At 39.9% G+C, this 17,721-nt stretch overlaps 1 protein-coding gene across 1 annotated transcript in view; it reads left to right on the top strand.

Annotated features, from left to right (window-relative positions):
- SPAG17 (sperm associated antigen 17) overlaps positions 1–17,447 on the top strand; it is a 114,800-nt gene extending 97,353 nt beyond the window's left edge. The window contains exons 38-48 of the mRNA XM_050708444.1: positions 1,767–1,869; positions 2,279–2,332; positions 4,238–4,340; positions 4,986–5,082; positions 6,420–6,518; positions 8,040–8,191; positions 8,686–8,855; positions 12,494–12,554; positions 13,746–13,890; positions 14,979–15,116; positions 17,388–17,447. Of these exons, the coding sequence (XP_050564401.1) occupies positions 1,767–1,869; positions 2,279–2,332; positions 4,238–4,340; positions 4,986–5,082; positions 6,420–6,518; positions 8,040–8,191; positions 8,686–8,855; positions 12,494–12,554; positions 13,746–13,890; positions 14,979–15,115 (1,121 nt within the window). The 3' untranslated portion in view covers position 15,116; positions 17,388–17,447. The remainder of the gene's footprint in view (positions 1–1,766; positions 1,870–2,278; positions 2,333–4,237; positions 4,341–4,985; positions 5,083–6,419; positions 6,519–8,039; positions 8,192–8,685; positions 8,856–12,493; positions 12,555–13,745; positions 13,891–14,978; positions 15,117–17,387) is intronic.
- Positions 17,448–17,721: the final 274 nt, after the last annotated feature.

The raw sequence follows: 17,721 nt of genomic DNA, 5'->3' as shown, positions 1-17,721 counted from the left end.
TCTGCTCTGCTCTGGGCTGAACAAACCAGCTGATTTCAGCCACTCCTCATACATCTTCCCCTCTAGACCTTTCACCATGTTCATTGACCTCCTTTGGACACTCTCTCATAGCTTTATATCATTCTTATACTGTGGCACCAAAACTGCCCTAAGTACTCAAGATGAGGCCACACCAGCACAGAGTACAGCGGGACAGTCCCTTCCCTCAGTTGGCTAGCAATGCTGTGCTTGATGCACATCAGCATACAGTTGGCTCTTTTGGCTGCCAGGGCATACTGTTGACTCGTGCAACTTGCTGTCAACCAGAACCCCCACATCCCTTTCCATAGGGCTGCTCTCCAGCCTTTCATCCCCATGTCTGTATGTATATCCAGAGATGCTCCATCTCAAGTGCGGAATCCGACACTTGTTCTCGTTTAACTTCATATGGTTGGTATTAGTTTTCCTTTGTGAATTTCTACTAAGTTTTCATAATATACTTGTTAGCATTTATTAATGTTTTAAATAAATACAAAAAAATATTTCTTTCCTTTAAAACTCCATGGACCTTTTCAGTAGAAAAATCCATAGTATTCAATCCCATAGTGATGCTAGTCTTCAAAACGTTATTTTTCTGCCCCTCCTGCCTTGCTAAGAGTATTTCTGTTTGTTAAAAAATATCAAAGCACAATATGCAATGTAAATGGAAACTGCTGCAAAGGCTTGCTACGGTTTTCTGATTTTGAAAGTATAATTATAATGTGCTTGTAATATAACATTATTAACAAGGAAGACAGAGTGGAAGAGAAGCTCTTTAAAAGAGGCAAAAATAGAAAGAAAAAAATAAAAGCAAAATACAAGTTATTTTATTGTGAAAAAGGTGATCAATTTTTTTTTGAAATTTGCTATTACATAATTCCTAAAACGCTAACAGATGTTGTCATGATCAAATAGCATCATATCTCTCAAATACTCATATATCCTAAGTTTTGCCACAAAAATTTTGTTTGAACCAAGAAAATTTCTTTGAATTCACAGTCTAGGTGCAAAGCATGAAGTAAGCAGCACATTTTATAGAAGATGTAAGTGGACAGGGAAATTCTTTATTAAAGCCCCCAAACTTTTCTGAGTCAAATATGGAAAGTTTGGCTTTTCTGCATTGTACATGTTGAAGCAGTAGTTCCTTCCATGAGAATGTTGATTGTGACTGTGAAGGCAGCCAAAATTAAGTACAATGTAAGAGTGCTGAAAGTAATAAAGGTACCTGAAAGCCCAAATTATTTTCTTCACCTGGAGACAGAGACCTGGAATGTTGGTCCCCACTCAAACTGACTGAATGCCAGCAACTTTTCCTATTCACAGGTATTTGATTTGTGTCTTGAAAGAACATAAATATATTTCAGGAAATACAGTGTGGAGGTTTGAGCTTAATATGCTTCTGTTTTTTTTCTACATTGAACTGAATTTTGCCTCTTATTCCACAATAATAAAGAATCTGTAATTGGCCTTTCTCATAAAATTGCTTCTTGACAATAAAAGACAGAATAATCCAGGCTTCTCTTCAACTGGCTCTACAGTTGGCTCTCCAGCAATAAATCTTTAATTTGATTAAAAGTACAGGGATGTAATTAATAAGGACAAATTTTATCTTCACAGCTTTTAAACCATAGCTTTTCATCAAATGTTAGAAAGATGCATTAAAAATATATCCTTTTACGTTTGTTATTCATAACAGTTACAAATGTTTAGGATAACACTTACATTCAGTGATATTCTTTACTCTGCAGCTGACATAATTGAGCTGTATGAACATGCAGTCGCTTCCCAATGCCAGCATCACACAGAGAAGACAGTCACTAAGCAAACAGAGGAACAAGAGCAGAGTTTCAGGTAGGACAGACCAGTGAGAACTCATGTAAATAACACGAAGGATGGAACGAAGCTGACTGTCATTAAGAACCAGGAACTAGATCTCTAGATACATAACACAATAGCTTTTCCTATGATTATTTTGTCCCTCTGTGCCGCTCTTTCCTTATCTGAAAAATGCTTGTAAGTTTGTCGGAAAAGGATTTTGTGGGTTATCTTGGTTGAATAATACAATAAAAATTAGGATTTATGCGAACAATTTTGCTGCAAAGTATACAAATTCAAGTCATGAGTCTCTAGTTAAAATTAATATAACATACTTCATAAAGAGCATTTCTTTCCAGGGTTATCTTATAAATGCATTTGTGCTTATAAAACATTATGCTAGTTTTCTCACTTTCACTTCTTTTTTTCCTTCCTGATCATTCAGCACAAATGGACAAAGACCAGTGTCCAAATGGCAGAGCAAACTACAAGAGTACAGGTAATAGTATTAGTAGGTCAGAAAGTTAATTGTTTTAAGAGCCACCTTAAGTCTACATTTGCAAAGATTGTTATTGTTTTCACCATTATTCCACATGAAAAACACAGCAATGTTTTTACACATTCATTCACAACGAACTTAAAATATTTTGACAGCTATTTAGGCCATTCACTGTTTCTCAGATTATACCGAATAACCTGAAATGGTGATGAACTAGTATTATGATCAGACACTTGGTTTTTCTTTCTTGATTTTGTAAGAGGTTAAATAGCAATTGAAAACAGTGTTCTTCCCTATTACTTCTTAATTACTTTCTAACTGAGTTGCATGAGATATAAATCTTTTTTTTATATATAATTCCAAATTTATACTTTAATATAACATTTTCCACTATTTTGCATACAATTTAAAGAATAAATACATACACATCTGCATAGCCAGCACTGAGGAATATCATGTGCAGTTCTGGCTCTAAAGTCAGCGTCAAAACTCTCAATAAGATTAAAAGGGTGAGGATTTCTGGAAGTTGTTGAAACAATAGTATAGAATCATAGAATATCCCGAGTTGGAAGGGACCCATAAGGATCATCAAGTCCAACTCCTGGCACTGCACAGGTCTGCCCAAAAGTTTAGACCATGTGACTAAGTGCACAGTCCAATCTCTTCTTAAATTCAGACAGGCTTGGTGCAGTGACTACTTCACTGGGGAGCCTGTTCCAGTGTGCAACCACCCTTTCAGTGAAGAACCTCTTCCTGATGTCCAGCCTAAACTTCCCCTGCCTCAGCTTAACACTGTTCCCGCGGGTCCTGTCACTGGTGATTACGGAGAATAGGTCACCTGCCCCTCCACTCCCCCTCGTGAGGAAGTTGTAGACTGCGATGAGGTCCCCCCTCAGCCTCCTCTTCTCCAGGCTGAACAGGCCAAGTGACCTCAGCCACTCCTCATATGTCTTCCCCTCTAGGCCCTTCACCATCTTCGTCGCCCTCCTCTGGACACTCTCCAACAGTTTAATGTCCTTGTACTGTGGTGTCCAGAACTGCACACAGTACTCAAGGTGAGGCCGCACCAGCGCAGAGTAGAGCGGGACAATCACTTCCCTCGACCGACTAGCGATGGCTGCATGCAGGGCTGCATGCGGGGGCTGCTCTCAACAGAGAGGGATCTGGGGGTTGTAGTTGACAGCAAATTGAATATGAGCCAGCAGTGTGCCCTGGCAGCCAGGAGGGTCAACCGTATTCTGGGGTGCATCAAGCACGGCATCGCTAGTCGGTCGAGGGAAGTGATTGTCCCGCTCTACTAGTAGTGTAAAACAGATTTACACTACTAATAGTGTAAAACTGGACTAACTCAAGCTGAAAACATAAGTGGTCTTTATTCAGGTGAGTTTTACCTTCAGAAGTTTGAACAGCTTTTTCTGAGTATCCACAGAGCCGTCAAGTTTTTCTGTCATAAAATAAGGAAATTGGATTAATTTTGTTTTATAAATTTTGGCAATCACAATGCATCTGAAACACCAATCCTCAGGTTTAAATATTTGTTGGAAGGTTCAGAAAGCACTATATTGGCAGTCTCGGACATGTTCCACAAGGTTTAGAGAACTGGAGCATGTTCTGAGGGGGAGCTCTTTGGAGCAGCAAACCCACAGTCCATAAGCATTTTGATCAGCCCCTCCATAAATCGGTATCTGCAGAGGAGTTTGTCTCTGCATGCCAGACCAGCCTCTTCTCAGTTACTACTGAGAAAACTGCAAGAATATTGTTCAACGTGATTAACCAGAAAACAAAATGCCACTTGCAACTCTTCTATTTCTCAGTGTTTCGGACATAATACTGAAAAACAGGGTGAACTCAGTTATAATGCTTTTTTCTTTCTTTTCCTTACTAACAATGGCAAAAATTTCTTAGGAAAGAACTTGATGAAGAAAAGGAAACCTTAATGGCAATAAGAAACAAAATAATTCCTCCATATTTTGAATCAGAATTGGGCAAGGCATTTCTCTCAAAAAAGGTAATGAAGCTGTAAACCAGGTATGTTTATGTGAGGCCAGGTAGTGTCAGTCATCATCCCACAAAGACAGTTATGGTTTTACATCTCAGCCTCAAATTATCTCAAGACACTGTTACAGAGGACAATTGTTGCAGAATTAATACTGGAAATTATATGCCCTTGTCAAAGGAAACATATCTTGAAGATGGCATATATGTACTGAGGCCAAACCATGTAGATTCCTTATTTAATGTCTGGGGACAGTCTGATTCAAAACAGATGCTGAACCTTGGGTCTTTTCATTCACCCCTTCAAAACCTCTCTCTGTTAACTGGAAAGGAAAGTAAGAGTAAACCAACCCATGTTAACTGGAGATGGCCTTGGGAATTTTCCTGTTGTATTCTCACCTGATCAATGCTTTCAGTATAAAGTATCCTCAAAAATGCACTTTGAAATCTGTGGTATACTTATAAGTCCTCTTTTTACTACTTTGGTTCTCCTTATTTATTTTCATTGCATCCTCTTTTTTTTTTTTTTTTTTTTTGGGAGGGGGCAAGGGGAGGAGGAGGAGAGGGGAAGGATGCTATTTGTTGTTGTTGTTGTTTTGTTTTGTTTTTTAGTGTTTCTGGTTAGAGTACCTAAGCTCTTTTTCTTGCTTTTCTCTAGTTTCCTGATGTGGAAGCACTGTCAAATGAACTTCCTCCAGTTCCAAAAATAGGAAGTGAAAATCTCCTTTTAGAGACAATCAAAAACCCCAGGAGAGGTAATTTGAGCTCTACTGTCTGGTAACTTTTTAATATCTTCTTTATTGTATTATTCAGTTGTCTCATTTCATACTGCAGTTAAATTTAAGAATAAATTATCTGCCCATATGTATTCTGACATTTTGATACATGAAGTGCTTGGACCACAATAACCATATCTATTCTAATACATGAAACACACACAGCAGCATTCCCTGACACTGAGATACACCAGTATGGACAAGGCTGTGTCTGTGCTAGTAAATTCAGTCTCCTCAAAAATGGTGATCTTTTCCTTAGCCAAAACTCATTTACCCAACAATATTTCTGGGGAGACTGCTCAACGGCACAGTCAGTATCATTCCAATGTTCAGCAATTTAACCGTATAGATTACCATGTTTAAATATCTGGGAATGTTCCTGTTTAATCCACTGATATCAATGCAGTCTATGAGACTTCTATGTTTCATGTGTTAAAGGAGCCTTTACAGACATCACTGAATATGAAAGCACCATAGGCTTTGGATGCAAAGCTGAAGAATTGTGCTATGAATGTGGGAGTTGATGGATGCAAAGAAATCCATCAATTGGATGCTCAAGATGCTCAAGAAAATCTTAAGTGAAATAAACAATCAGTCGTGGATGAGCAAGAAATGGGAAGGCCAAGCTTGGACAAAGACTAGTATGAGTGTAGGAAAAAGCTGAGAGATGGTACAAATTGTGAAGTGAAAGGGGAAGAGGGGAAGCTTGGGGACTGGAGCAGAAAGGATGTGCAATAGGAAACATGCAGGGTAAGTATAGTTTGGAAAATATGGGGGAAAGCACTTGAAGCTGGATGAAGCAGTGATTGAGGGTAAGCAGCATAAGAGTGGACCATCATCTGAGATTTAAGCTTTACAGCATTGAGAGAAATACTTCAACTCTGTTTGAACGGCAGCTCTAGCAAGTACTAAGATGATGTAGTGAGATAAAAAGTTGTACACAACAAAGAATCATATTAGGAAAGCAGTCCTCCATGGAGTTTTATCAGACCCCTGCTAGTTCCCGTATTTTCTCCTTTTGCAGTTACCAGAAGGCCTGTGGTGGATTGTTCATTAGACCGTCCTGACTTATTTCTCAGTTATCCAGAAAACAACAAATAAAGAATCATAGGATACACATATTTAAATGATCCTTGTTGCCTTGTGGAGCAAAACGTTACACGTAGGATTTTCATAGCATCTCATGGTCATGTAAACAGTTTTCAAAGATTGTCTAAATTAAGGTGCCAAATACGTTGGTATTTTTTTCGTGTTTATTAAAATGTTGATGATTGTGAAAAACACTTGTCACAGTATCCCACTATTTTTCCCTTTAGCATCTGAATGTCTCAACAGCACAAGTGATTCTTCACCATCTCCAGGTCTTCTGCTGAAGACTCATTCAAAGCAAAGTAAAGGTTCCAGCAGTGCAACAGGTAAGGCTGCCTTCCAGAGTGTTGTTTGGAGCAGGTTAATTTCTATCTTTTTATAACTTCTGACAAAATATGTACAGTAGAAATTTAAATACAGCTATTTCTGTTCAGTATTCTGAAAATACATCTGAACACATGACTGGCAGAAAGGGAGAACGCTATAAAAATAATGGGAGTGTCCTGGTTTCAGGTAGGACAGAGTTAATTTTCCTCCTAGTAGCTGGCAGGGTGCTATGTTTTGGATTAGGATGAGAAGAGCGCTGATAACATGCTGATGTTTTAATTGTTGTAGAGCAATGCTTACACCAAGCCAAGGACTTTTCAGCTTCTCGCTCTGTCCTGCTAGCGAGCAGGCTGGGGGTGCAGCAGGAGCTGGGAGGGGACAGACCCAGGACAGCTGACCCAAACTGGCCAAAGGGGTATTCCATACCATCTGACGTCATGCTGAACAATATATAGGGGTGGCTAGCCGGGGTGGGGGGGCCGGCTGCTCGGGGATAGGCTGGGCATCGGTCAACGGGTGGTGAGCAATTGCATTGTGCATCACTTTGTACACATTATTACTATTATTATTATTATTATTATTATTATTATTATTATTGTTATTATTTTCCCTGTCTTAATAAACTGTCCTTATCTCAACTCACAGGCTTCACTTTCCCGTTTCTCTCCCCCATCCCGGAGAGGGAGGGGGGAGGGTGAGCGAACGGCTGTGTGGTGTTTGGCTGCCAGCCGGGCTAAACCACAACAGGGAGAAATTCCCTCCCTTACCCTAGCAGATTGCTATAATAATATGGGCATGATGGAGGTGGCAGAACTTCAGACACAAGCAAGCTATAATTCCTCCTCTAAAACATTTCCATTGGCCATTGCTGTGCTCAGTCTGTCCTTATTATACAGTGGAGCACAGTTCAAAGATGACAAGGTAGGGGCTTGGTAGATGATGTGGTAGACCATCTTAGCCCCAGAATCAGAACTATACAGGTAATACAGAAATGAATTGTTGCATTCAAGATAATAAATCCTGCTAAGAGACAGGGATTACTAGCTAGTTATGCATACAGACTTGTATTGCTTTGGGACCTAGACTAGACTTTGTTGCTACGTGGAATTACAGATTTGGCTTGACCAACCTGGGTGATCATTGTGCAGTCTAGGCTTGCCTTTGGAATAGTAATGTCCTCAAATTTGATTTTAGTGCTTGGGGTTTTTGTACCTCCTCTTTTGTTTTTAATCACTTCCATAGGTGTTTAATACCTTCACTGCATGTTTCCACTGTGATGTTTCCAATTAGTGTTTTACTAATTATAGTGTATCTTTGCCTATTATTAAATTTTAATCACTTGCTAGCATTTTTTAAATGTACTTGTTGACCTCTTAAATATTAATGAAGCCAATTCTGCTGTCCTTGTGCTAATCAAATGTGTTCATAGAAAATTAAAGACTTATCTGAACAAGAACTTTGGGATTGGGCAGAATTTGGTGCTTAGTTTTTTTGTGCTTTTGGAAATCTTTTCTTTCCAGATCTAATCAAGGCTGCACGGTCACAAGAGATGCCCTTTCAACTTAAAGTTCAGAGTCTGCTGGTGAATGCTGCAGGACAGCCAAGAAAAGAGAAAGTGAGATTACCATCTTCACTTCAGGGAAGAAAACCAAACTCCATACCACACAAAAAGGTAAAATAGCGTCTTTTTTGTTAATACTAATATTCTCTCAGTCATCTCTTTTGCATAAAATCTTCATTATGGAGCAATACTGGACAATGTTTTGAATCTGTCTACTGAAACAATAGAGCTTGCAGTTTATACATAAATTTACTAGCAATTCTAAAAGTAGCTTTCCTCTCAACTACTAGGGACTAACTCATGCCAAAAGCATAGTTCTGTACCAGGCACCCACATGAAAGCACTGGTTGCCAAAAGAGTATGCTCAGTTACCCTGAGATACCTCAATAGCTTCTTAGTACGTCTGAAAACGCAAACCACTATAAATTTGCAGACAATATTAGAAGTACTTAGCTTTGCTTCTTCAGTTAGGGTGACTTTTTGTAATTCTTCAGAATGAGTGGGCAGAGGTTAAATGTAGGTTAATTTAGGTGTGGTAACTCTGAACCTAGGTTGTTGGCCACCAACTTTCTCTGTTGTCTAATATTTTAATTCTGTTTACAAAGATAGAAGATCCTGTTGCAGGAAAGGTCAAGATATCTTCTCTTGCAACAACAAAATGGCATCATTGTGGCTTCCATCTCATTCCACCTAGAGTGACATTTGGAGTACTAAAGGAAGGCTGCACCTATGCAACCACTGTGATTCTGAAGAATGTTGGCATAAACTTTTCAAGGTTTGTTCTAATTCTTAGTAACTTGTTTTTTAACTGTCATAATTTGCACTGCTTGTTAATTGTCAACCTTTTCATATGAGTAATATGAAATAACAAACGTTATTTTTATATTTAGAATCATTTGATAATGGCTGACTGGGTTGAGACAAGATAATATTAGAAATACTTCAGCATTATTTGCATATTATTGTTACTAGGAAGGTGCAAATCAGTAATGAACAACAGGTCCTATATGCATAGCCCTAGCCCACAGCAGATGATATACTGGTTCTTACTGAAGTTCTGAGGTTCAGGGACCAAACTCTTTTGTGGTAGCCAGTATTATGTTTGGCTTTGCTAGAGTTGCTGCTGAATGCTGCCTATCTGCTAATCTAAATGGTCTGATTTGTAATCAGGCAGCCATGTCTGGCAGCCTTGAGCTGCATTGAGAACCAGATTCAGCAGTGACAGATTCAGAGGATAAGGATGATATAAAACCTTTATTTGTGCATGTTTCCTTCACTCAGTATCACCCCTATCAGTGAGTGAGAGAAGATAGTACTGCATTATGTTCCAGCATGGTGAGGATAAATCCATTTTTAGGTCTGCAGTCCAGCAGTGTAGTCAGCACTGCCTGACAAAGTACAGGAAGTTACCAGATTTACCCAGCTGCGGTTTAGAAAATATACAAATACAGTAAGAAAATGCTTATGACTGCTTTCTTCTGTGCTAGAATGCCCCTTTGGGGTGACTGCACATATGTTCAATTCAATTACTCTTGCATAAGCACTGTTCCAGAGTTTTTACTTGATCAGTATTCAGGCAAGTGTGCTTATGACCCCTGTCCTCCCAGCTGCCATACATGTGACAGAAAAGAGGGTCAACCATGTTTCTCCCACTCAGTTCTCTCCACTGCACTTGTCTTCGCTGTGTTTTACACACCTTGCTTTTCAGCTTAAGGGAGAGCCTGCAATAATTGTCTTTGAGTGCTACAGTTTTTGAGCTTCCACCTAGGATTTGTAGCTTCAGTATAGCTTCAGTTGAATGGGTAGACTCCCACTGGATGGTTTCAAGAATTGCAGGATTTAGTAAGATTTTTCATTTCAGGTGGCCCCAAATCCCCAAAGCTAAAAACCCAAGAATATTTCGTTTATAAATTCCTCCATTCTGAGATAGCTGTTTTTGCCAAAGTATGCCAATGTCACTTTCTTACTCACACCTATCCTCAATTACACACTGCAACCGGAAGTATTCCATTTATATTCTTTGTCAGGGAGTGTAATGATGGGACCAAGGGGTAATGGCTTTAATCTAAAAGAGGGGAGATTTAGATTAGATACAAGGAAGAAATTCTTTACTCAGAGGGTAGTGAGGGACTGGAACAGGTTGCCCAGGGAAGCTGTGGATGCCCCATCCCTGGAAGCGTTCAAAGCCATGTTGGATGGGGCTTGGAGCAACCTGGCCTAGTGGAAGGTGTCCCTGCCCATGGCAGGGGGGTTGGAACCAGATGATCTTCAAAGTCCTTTCCAACCCAAACAATTCTATGATTCAGCAGTTAAGTGAAGGCTGCTGCTATTTATGGTTGGGCCAGAGGATCTTGGAGGTCTTTTCCAACCTTGATGATTCTATGATTCAGGCATATCTCAGCCATTTGTCCTAATGGACAGTTATAGACTGTTCTCTCTGAATCATGGAGTAAACCAGACTTGAACCATTCGTGTTGTATGGACCTTTTTTGTACTAGACCAACAGATCACAGGAGAGGGAGGCTAACTGAAGGCACGGAAATAAACTTCCTACTGTCATGTTAGCCTGGGTCATTCAAAACCTGATTTGTCTTTTTAGCACTGATGCTATAGCTTTCAATTCAACATCAACCCTGATTAAGGAAAATAAAAAGGAAAGAATTAAATAGCCTTAGTCTTGAGTGTGCAAGTGTCACATCCCTGATGGCTGTACCTTCTAATATTGTATGTTTCTTTGGAAACGTGAGAAAGCACCTGCCAAACGTTCCCTTTCTACATGCAGTCTGATGTCTTCTTTGAAAAGACAATCAAGACAACTGTCACAGTGACATTATCTTAGCAGTCACAGCACCCCTTTACTATGGTACCACAATGCCAGAATAACATAAACGTACAGCATTTACCTCTATTTGTTCTTCCTCTTTGAGTAGCAAACTATCATCAAAACAGAAACTCAAAGGAGATACACCCAGCTGGAATCATCATGGTCTCTTGTCAACTAAGTCAGTCAACTAAGCACTTCAGAAACCTGTTCAAGACCAACTGAGAGACTCTTGTACAACTCCTTCCATCAGAATGGAGGAGACTAAAATAAAATAAACCAAATTACATGTGGTATCAAAGGGACATTTTTTCTTTCATGCACATTTCAGCATCATAGTGCATACCAATGATAAATCAGTAGGTCATATATCAACATCCTGTGGCTCAAGATATGCATGTTATATTCTTTAGATTCATGCCAGAACACTATATGGAGACAGTCCTGGAAAATACCACCCTCATTCTGATAAATCCAGCTTAACCTTTAAGTCTTTTACTAGCTGCTTTGAGAGGTGAACTAAGTGAGTAGGTGCTGCATGAAGCAGTACATGCTGATGGGTTAGCAGTTCTGGCCCATGCCCACCACGTTCTGAAGCATTTTCCAGGACAGAGTCCGTAGTTTACGTCTTCCAAACTGTCTACACTGTTGCCTGAACTAGTTAGAATGTCCTGACACAGATCAAGTCCAGTTTCTATTAACAGCCAGCACTCCAGGAATTCTGACAGCCAGTTTATAATTCTACCAGAGCTTTCCCTAAAAAGAAGCCATGTACTGAGTATGCCTCTTCTACTGCCTTTCCTTTTATCACCTCCTTCTGTAAGAACTAGTAACTATTGTTCAGGTGGAAATGAAAATCACAGGGTAAAGTAAAAAAGTAGAGGCCATATCTGCTCTAAGATCTTTAGAGATCTGAACAGTGTCTCGTTTGTTTATATGTTTTGTTTTTACAAGCCAGAGCCACAATAGAACATAACTATCTGCATAGTATTGATTAAGCAAAGGGACATGGGCAATGTCCCATCGCAATGATCTGGAGCAAGGGAAGTTGCACGCGCGTGGCAAAAGGACTGCACAGATATGAAACAATAATGAGAAATGAAATGAAACTACTGCCTTAATGGATACCATGAAATTAAAGAGGCTCATTTATGTGAAATTTATACCAGGATCGTGCTTTGCAATATAATCATATCACACCACATCAAATGAAGATCAGTAAGGACTTCTGGGTGTGCAACACACAGCTGTTTGTGAAAAAGATGTAAGTTCAGCTTCCTGTGTGTGTGCAGGCTTAGGCTGCAGATGTTTCACGTCCTGTTTTAAGGACAAGGCAGAGTAATGAGCTCTTTGGAGACTTACTTTGGCCCATTAAACTGCTGCTTTGGTTTTTTGGTAGAAACCTGAGCCTTGGCTAAAAGCCCAGGAATATTGCTGTAGCCAAAGTTGTACATTGTGATGGGAAGGATGATCTAAAAGATTCTGCTGTCATTTACACAAACACAGGAAAAGCAGATGGCCTGCTTCCCAGCTGTGCACTCTGCTTGCTTGAAACAGATTCTAGCGAACTGATTCTCTTCCTATTCTGACAGGTTTCGGGTGAAGCAACCACCTCCGCACACTGGATTGAGCGTGATGTACACACCAGGACCTGTAGGTTACACAAAAGATCTTTTGTTTTATGCTAGACTCACATGGCCCTCAGGCCATCTAGAGATCCTCCTATACCAGCTGTCTGGGAATAGAGCGGGTAGTTATTTTATTATATTTATACATGCAGTTATATATTCAAATAACTTTAAAAATATTTGAAGTGATGCTACCTTCTGCTGTCTCTCTGTTGCCTCCTACTAAGTGCCCTATTTTGGCCTGAGACTCCAAGTCTCAAAGCCTGCCCCAGAATGCAGAGGGATAAACATGCTAAGTTCAGTGGAAAGCAGCAGGTCAAGCACTGAGGTTAAAGAGGGATTTTTTGATACAGACTGGATACTCTGCCTCTACCTCCAAGTTTTTCCGTGGCTTAGGGTATTTGTTATAGCTGCTCCACCTTATGCCTGGTCTTTTATCTGTTCTCCTGTTACCTGCAGGAGTTGAACCTAGTGAACTGTTGCCTTAGCCCTTTCTCCTCTTGCTTGCAACTATCCTCCACCTTAACTCTTTTATCTAGCAAAGTGCCACAGCAAGTGAAATTGTCCCATTAAGTAAAAAGCTTTCTTACTTTCTGTTTTACTTTAGTCTCTCTCTTCCCCTGCATGTTATATGTGAACAAATCTTGTTCAGATACTTGGGCCAGTATCCACACAGCACCCAGGTAAATACACGTCAATATCCTTGCCCATGCTTTTACAGGCATGGAATAAAGAAGCAATACCTTGTGCAAGGAGTCAGTGCCAGAATGCAAGTTAAATTTTCTAGTCCAGAAGCCCAGCCACAAACTGACACTTAAAAGGACTAAAAGAATTTCCATTCTCTTTTCCTCTCCACACGTCCATTCATTTGTCATCTCCCCTTTCTCCCTGATATCTATGTTCTTTTTCATTTCATTTTCATAAAAGAAAATTTAAGGGGAAAAAATTGCAAAGAGGTGAAAAGAACACCTGACAATTTCCTTTCAATCTGCAATGTGAAGAACCACTGTTTTGTACAGACCTTTTTAGTGAAACAGGTACTCAGTAACTGGCAAGCACAAGCATTTGTGCTGGGCACAACTGAAGATGATTCAAAGACACAGAAGTCTTTGATTTCATCAGAAAACACAGAACATGAACCAACCGTAAGCATTGCTGGAGGGAGCTATGAATGAAACATGCACCTTACCTGTGAGCAATCCTCTGTCTCTCCTAGGTGGCAGCAGGATTGCAGGTTGAACTGGAGATAGAAATATTCGCCATGGTAATTGCAGGGGAAGGTACTGACGGTCGTGAAGAAATTTCCCATGATATTGAAATATTAACGGAAACAGAGACCATTCTCCTGCCTGTGAGAGCAAATATCCTTTGTTGTCTTACTTCTCACCCTCCACATGCACAACTAGACTCAACCTTGAGGACTGTCCACCTGTCAGGAACTTTAAGCATCATTTCCAGTGCAAGCTGTAGTGTCCTTTATGGAAACACCAGATGGGTGTTTTCCAAGGCAAAATAAATGAAGAATTTAGGATTCTGGTCCCAAAAGTAATTTAGATAAAGTAACAAGGTTTTGAAAAGCAGAGAAAGGAAAAGTATTAAGACCAGAAAGATGTGGCTTTTAAGTAATAAACAAAGTATAAGAACTCTTTCCCATCCCTCACTGGTAGAAATCTTTTATAACAGTTTTGAATGTATGGTAGCATCTGATGGTACAGCCTCACATACTAAACAGATAAATGAGACAATACCCATGTCAGCAAATGCATGAGCACAGAACTGCATGAATGCTGCCTGAAATGAGCCCAGTGTGTGTTCAGTAGACTTTTTAGTTGTTTGATTGAGGACAGAGGTAGAGTAAAAAAAGTACTAAAGTCAAGAACTATTATTTCTCTTTCCCTTATGCTCCAGACCTCTCCTAAGAGAAAGAGGTCTTGAAGGCTTTAAAATAAATAGTAAGGTAAGATGCACCCAAACACTTAATTATCATGACAGAAACTCTCAGTCTTAGTAAGGAACACCCTTACCAAAGAAAGGAAGAAATCAGGATCCTTTGAGGCTGACCAGAGTACTAAGGTAATGGCAACTGCATTGAGGCTTTATATGCTCTGGAAGTTTCAATGTAACTCTGCAAATTTACTTTGTAGTGATATGAAGAAGTCTTTTGTGTCCATTATTGTGGAACTGAGCTAGACAGGATTGATGGCATAGCAGCAAAAACAGTTTCTGCTCCACTCCCACTCACCCACTCCTCAGTCACGCACTTACAGACCTCCAAAACAAGCACCCTTCCCCGCTATTTTACTTGGTCTTTAATCTTTGAGCTGAGGTCAGTAGTTCAGATTCAACTTGTTTCACAGCCTCATTTCCAGAATTCCTTCTGGCCTCCACCCATATTCTTTCAGTTATATATATGTACAGAAATGGCTAGATCCTTAACGTAATATCCCACCTGTGTTAGCCACTGACATCTATGAGTGCCGCCCTCAAGGATACCCCCAGGGTGGGATGGCAGCAGCAGTCTGGACAGTTTCTACAAAGCGTAAGCCGCGGTTCCGGATCACACTACCCCGAAAACTTTCTAGCTAATGTAAGTACTTCATGCAGTGATGCCAGCTGTAAATTAAATCACAGTAGTTGTACCTCCTCTAGGCTTCTTATTCACATCATCAACAAACCTCATGGTACTGACAGCAAAGCTGTCATGCACACACCACACACGACATGAGAAAAGGGAAGCACTGGATGGCATCGCTAACAAAAAGACTCACTGCAAGAGATTTACAGATTATTGCAGCTGCTCTGCTCAGTGGAGGTACACTCACAGCAGAGCCTCCCTAGTCGTGTCCTTCACTTAACTGCCTCCACATTAAACAACTCATTGAGCCTCCTGGCAGCAGGAGGCTAGATTTATTGCAGTTAAGCCCTAATAAATCAGCCTCTTTTTAACACTCTTCACTTTCTAAAACCACGTCTTACTGCTGACCCTTTGACACTGACAGCAAGCCTAATAAGGGACAGCAGCTTTACACAGACATAATATGACATCCTCCAGCACACACAACCCTCTGCACACATTTCACACAGCACATTTCTGTACCCTTAAAGAATCAGACTCTGTATACAGAGAGTAGACGTCTTCCCTGCCAACAACACAGACTTATCGGGGAATTTCTCTTCAAACCGCCAACCAACATGTTTAACGTTAGGCTGGTGTTTCATCTAACCCACATCAACTCAGGTGCTCTACAATACAACCAGTGGTGACAGTTCATAAACAGGATTTCTATGGATGTTTCTTCTCTGCTTTGCTTAGAGTTCCCATTTGTCTCATATCTGTAACACTGACATCAACTTTTTCTTTCAACTTTAACATCTGTAAGTCTGTCATGTTATCTAACAAGTCAGTAAAGAAATCCCAGATGTATCTCATTTCCTCTCTAGAGAAAAAAAAGACCACATCGGTCAGTTCTCAAAAGAAACTTCACAGAGACATGCACCTCTGACTGCTGCATCTGCTCTAAGACTGCCCAGAGTACTTCAAACATAGCTTTTTTTCCTGTTTAAGTATCTTCTTACCCTTTCAATGTGGAATTTTACTCCCAGAGTAACAGACAACTGTAGACAACTGTAGTCTAGGAAGAGCAGTGAATTTAATGTTTTCCATCTTAGCAGCTTACAAGCTGTAGTTCATCAGTGAAGGCATTTTAGACAAACCTCTCTTACCTTGCTTTGAAATGGAAGAGAATACTCAACCCAGTCAGTTCATATTTCAGCGAGACACCTCGCTGTCCCAACTCAGCCCACTACAGTCCTGCACTAAAATACAGCTGTTGGATCATCTCTGTACACCAAGTATACACCCTTTCCTACCAAGTCTAAGCCCTAAAAATTCTGACCCGTGTCATCTCCCATTAAAATTTCCAGGTGGAGAGAAATTAACATCACAGTATCCTCTTCCCATGTGGCTAATCCAGCTAATCGTGAGGACTGTTTTTTTAGTTGCCATTGCCATAGCCAGATCTCCTTTCTGTTCTAAGAAAGCCTTTGTGAGAGTTGATTGATAATTTGTACTGAATTATCGATTATTAGCTACACCACGCTACCCAAGCAACTGAACCAAATGCCTCTTTGAACATTCTTCCCCCAAAAAAACCCTGAATTCAAAACCATGTCCAGCTCCAACATGTCAAAAAATGGATTGGTTGGAGTCACAGAACACTGACACTCCTAGGTTAAGTCTTGAACTCCGTTAAATAGTCCTATTCAGTCACCCAGAATAGATGTAGTTAAGTTTTTCTTTGCAGAGGCACATAACTTTCTAAATTTCCATCATATTTCCCAGGTGATTATCACCAGAGCCAATATGATTCTCTCCAATGAGACCTCAAAACTTCCCTGCAATATTAGAACTGATCACAAACTAGCCACACCTCCTAGCAGAGGCCAAGAAGCAAAAATCACTGAAGCAGCATAACCTGCTCAAATTTAGTAATCTATTATATTTTCTTAGTTATTTCTCATATTTAAAGGATTTCACAAGGATTCTCTTAATATACTCAAAATGAAATACTGCATAGGAAGCTGCCAGTGAATGCCTTCAGTATTTCCAAGTAGACTGCCAGCCTGAATTCCTGGTCATTTTTACTCCGTGCAATTTATGCAATAAAAACAAACCCTTAATCCAGTTTAAGCCTATGCAAGAACACTTTTTCATGTTATTGCCCTCCAACAGCAACAGCATAGACCAGTTCTACTGAAGGCGGTCTGACATTATTACTGTGTTTCAATAACTGTACAAAAGTAGGGTTTTTTGTTTTTATTTCTTCTCATGTTAATTTTCTCTCCTCTTTCACCACAGGTCAGAGCCCTGGAAGAATGATGTAAAAAAATCGGCAATAGTGAATTACCTGAATTTTAGTCCAATGTTATGGAAATATTCCCAATGTAGACTTTTTCATTTATTTAATCAAAATAACACAAATAAATTTTGTTTTCTGTCTGGGAAGGGTAGTCTGAAAGTTGCACTACCTTCTGTCTGAATTGTGAACAGCAGAATGATTCTTATATTTCAGTCCCAATACTTCATAATTGCACTTCAGAAGAGTGCTGAGTGCATCCTGATAGGTTTATTTTGTTTTTAAAAGCAGTTACGTTTCTACAGCCCATGCTGAAGCACCTGAAATTTTTCAAGT

This window comes from Cygnus atratus, chromosome 1 (assembly GCF_013377495.2).
Source record: "Cygnus atratus isolate AKBS03 ecotype Queensland, Australia chromosome 1, CAtr_DNAZoo_HiC_assembly, whole genome shotgun sequence".
NCBI classification, from domain to species: domain Eukaryota; kingdom Metazoa; phylum Chordata; class Aves; order Anseriformes; family Anatidae; genus Cygnus; species Cygnus atratus.
The sequence above is the reverse complement of the archived record's forward strand: the minus strand, read 5'-3'. Positions and strand labels throughout refer to the sequence as shown.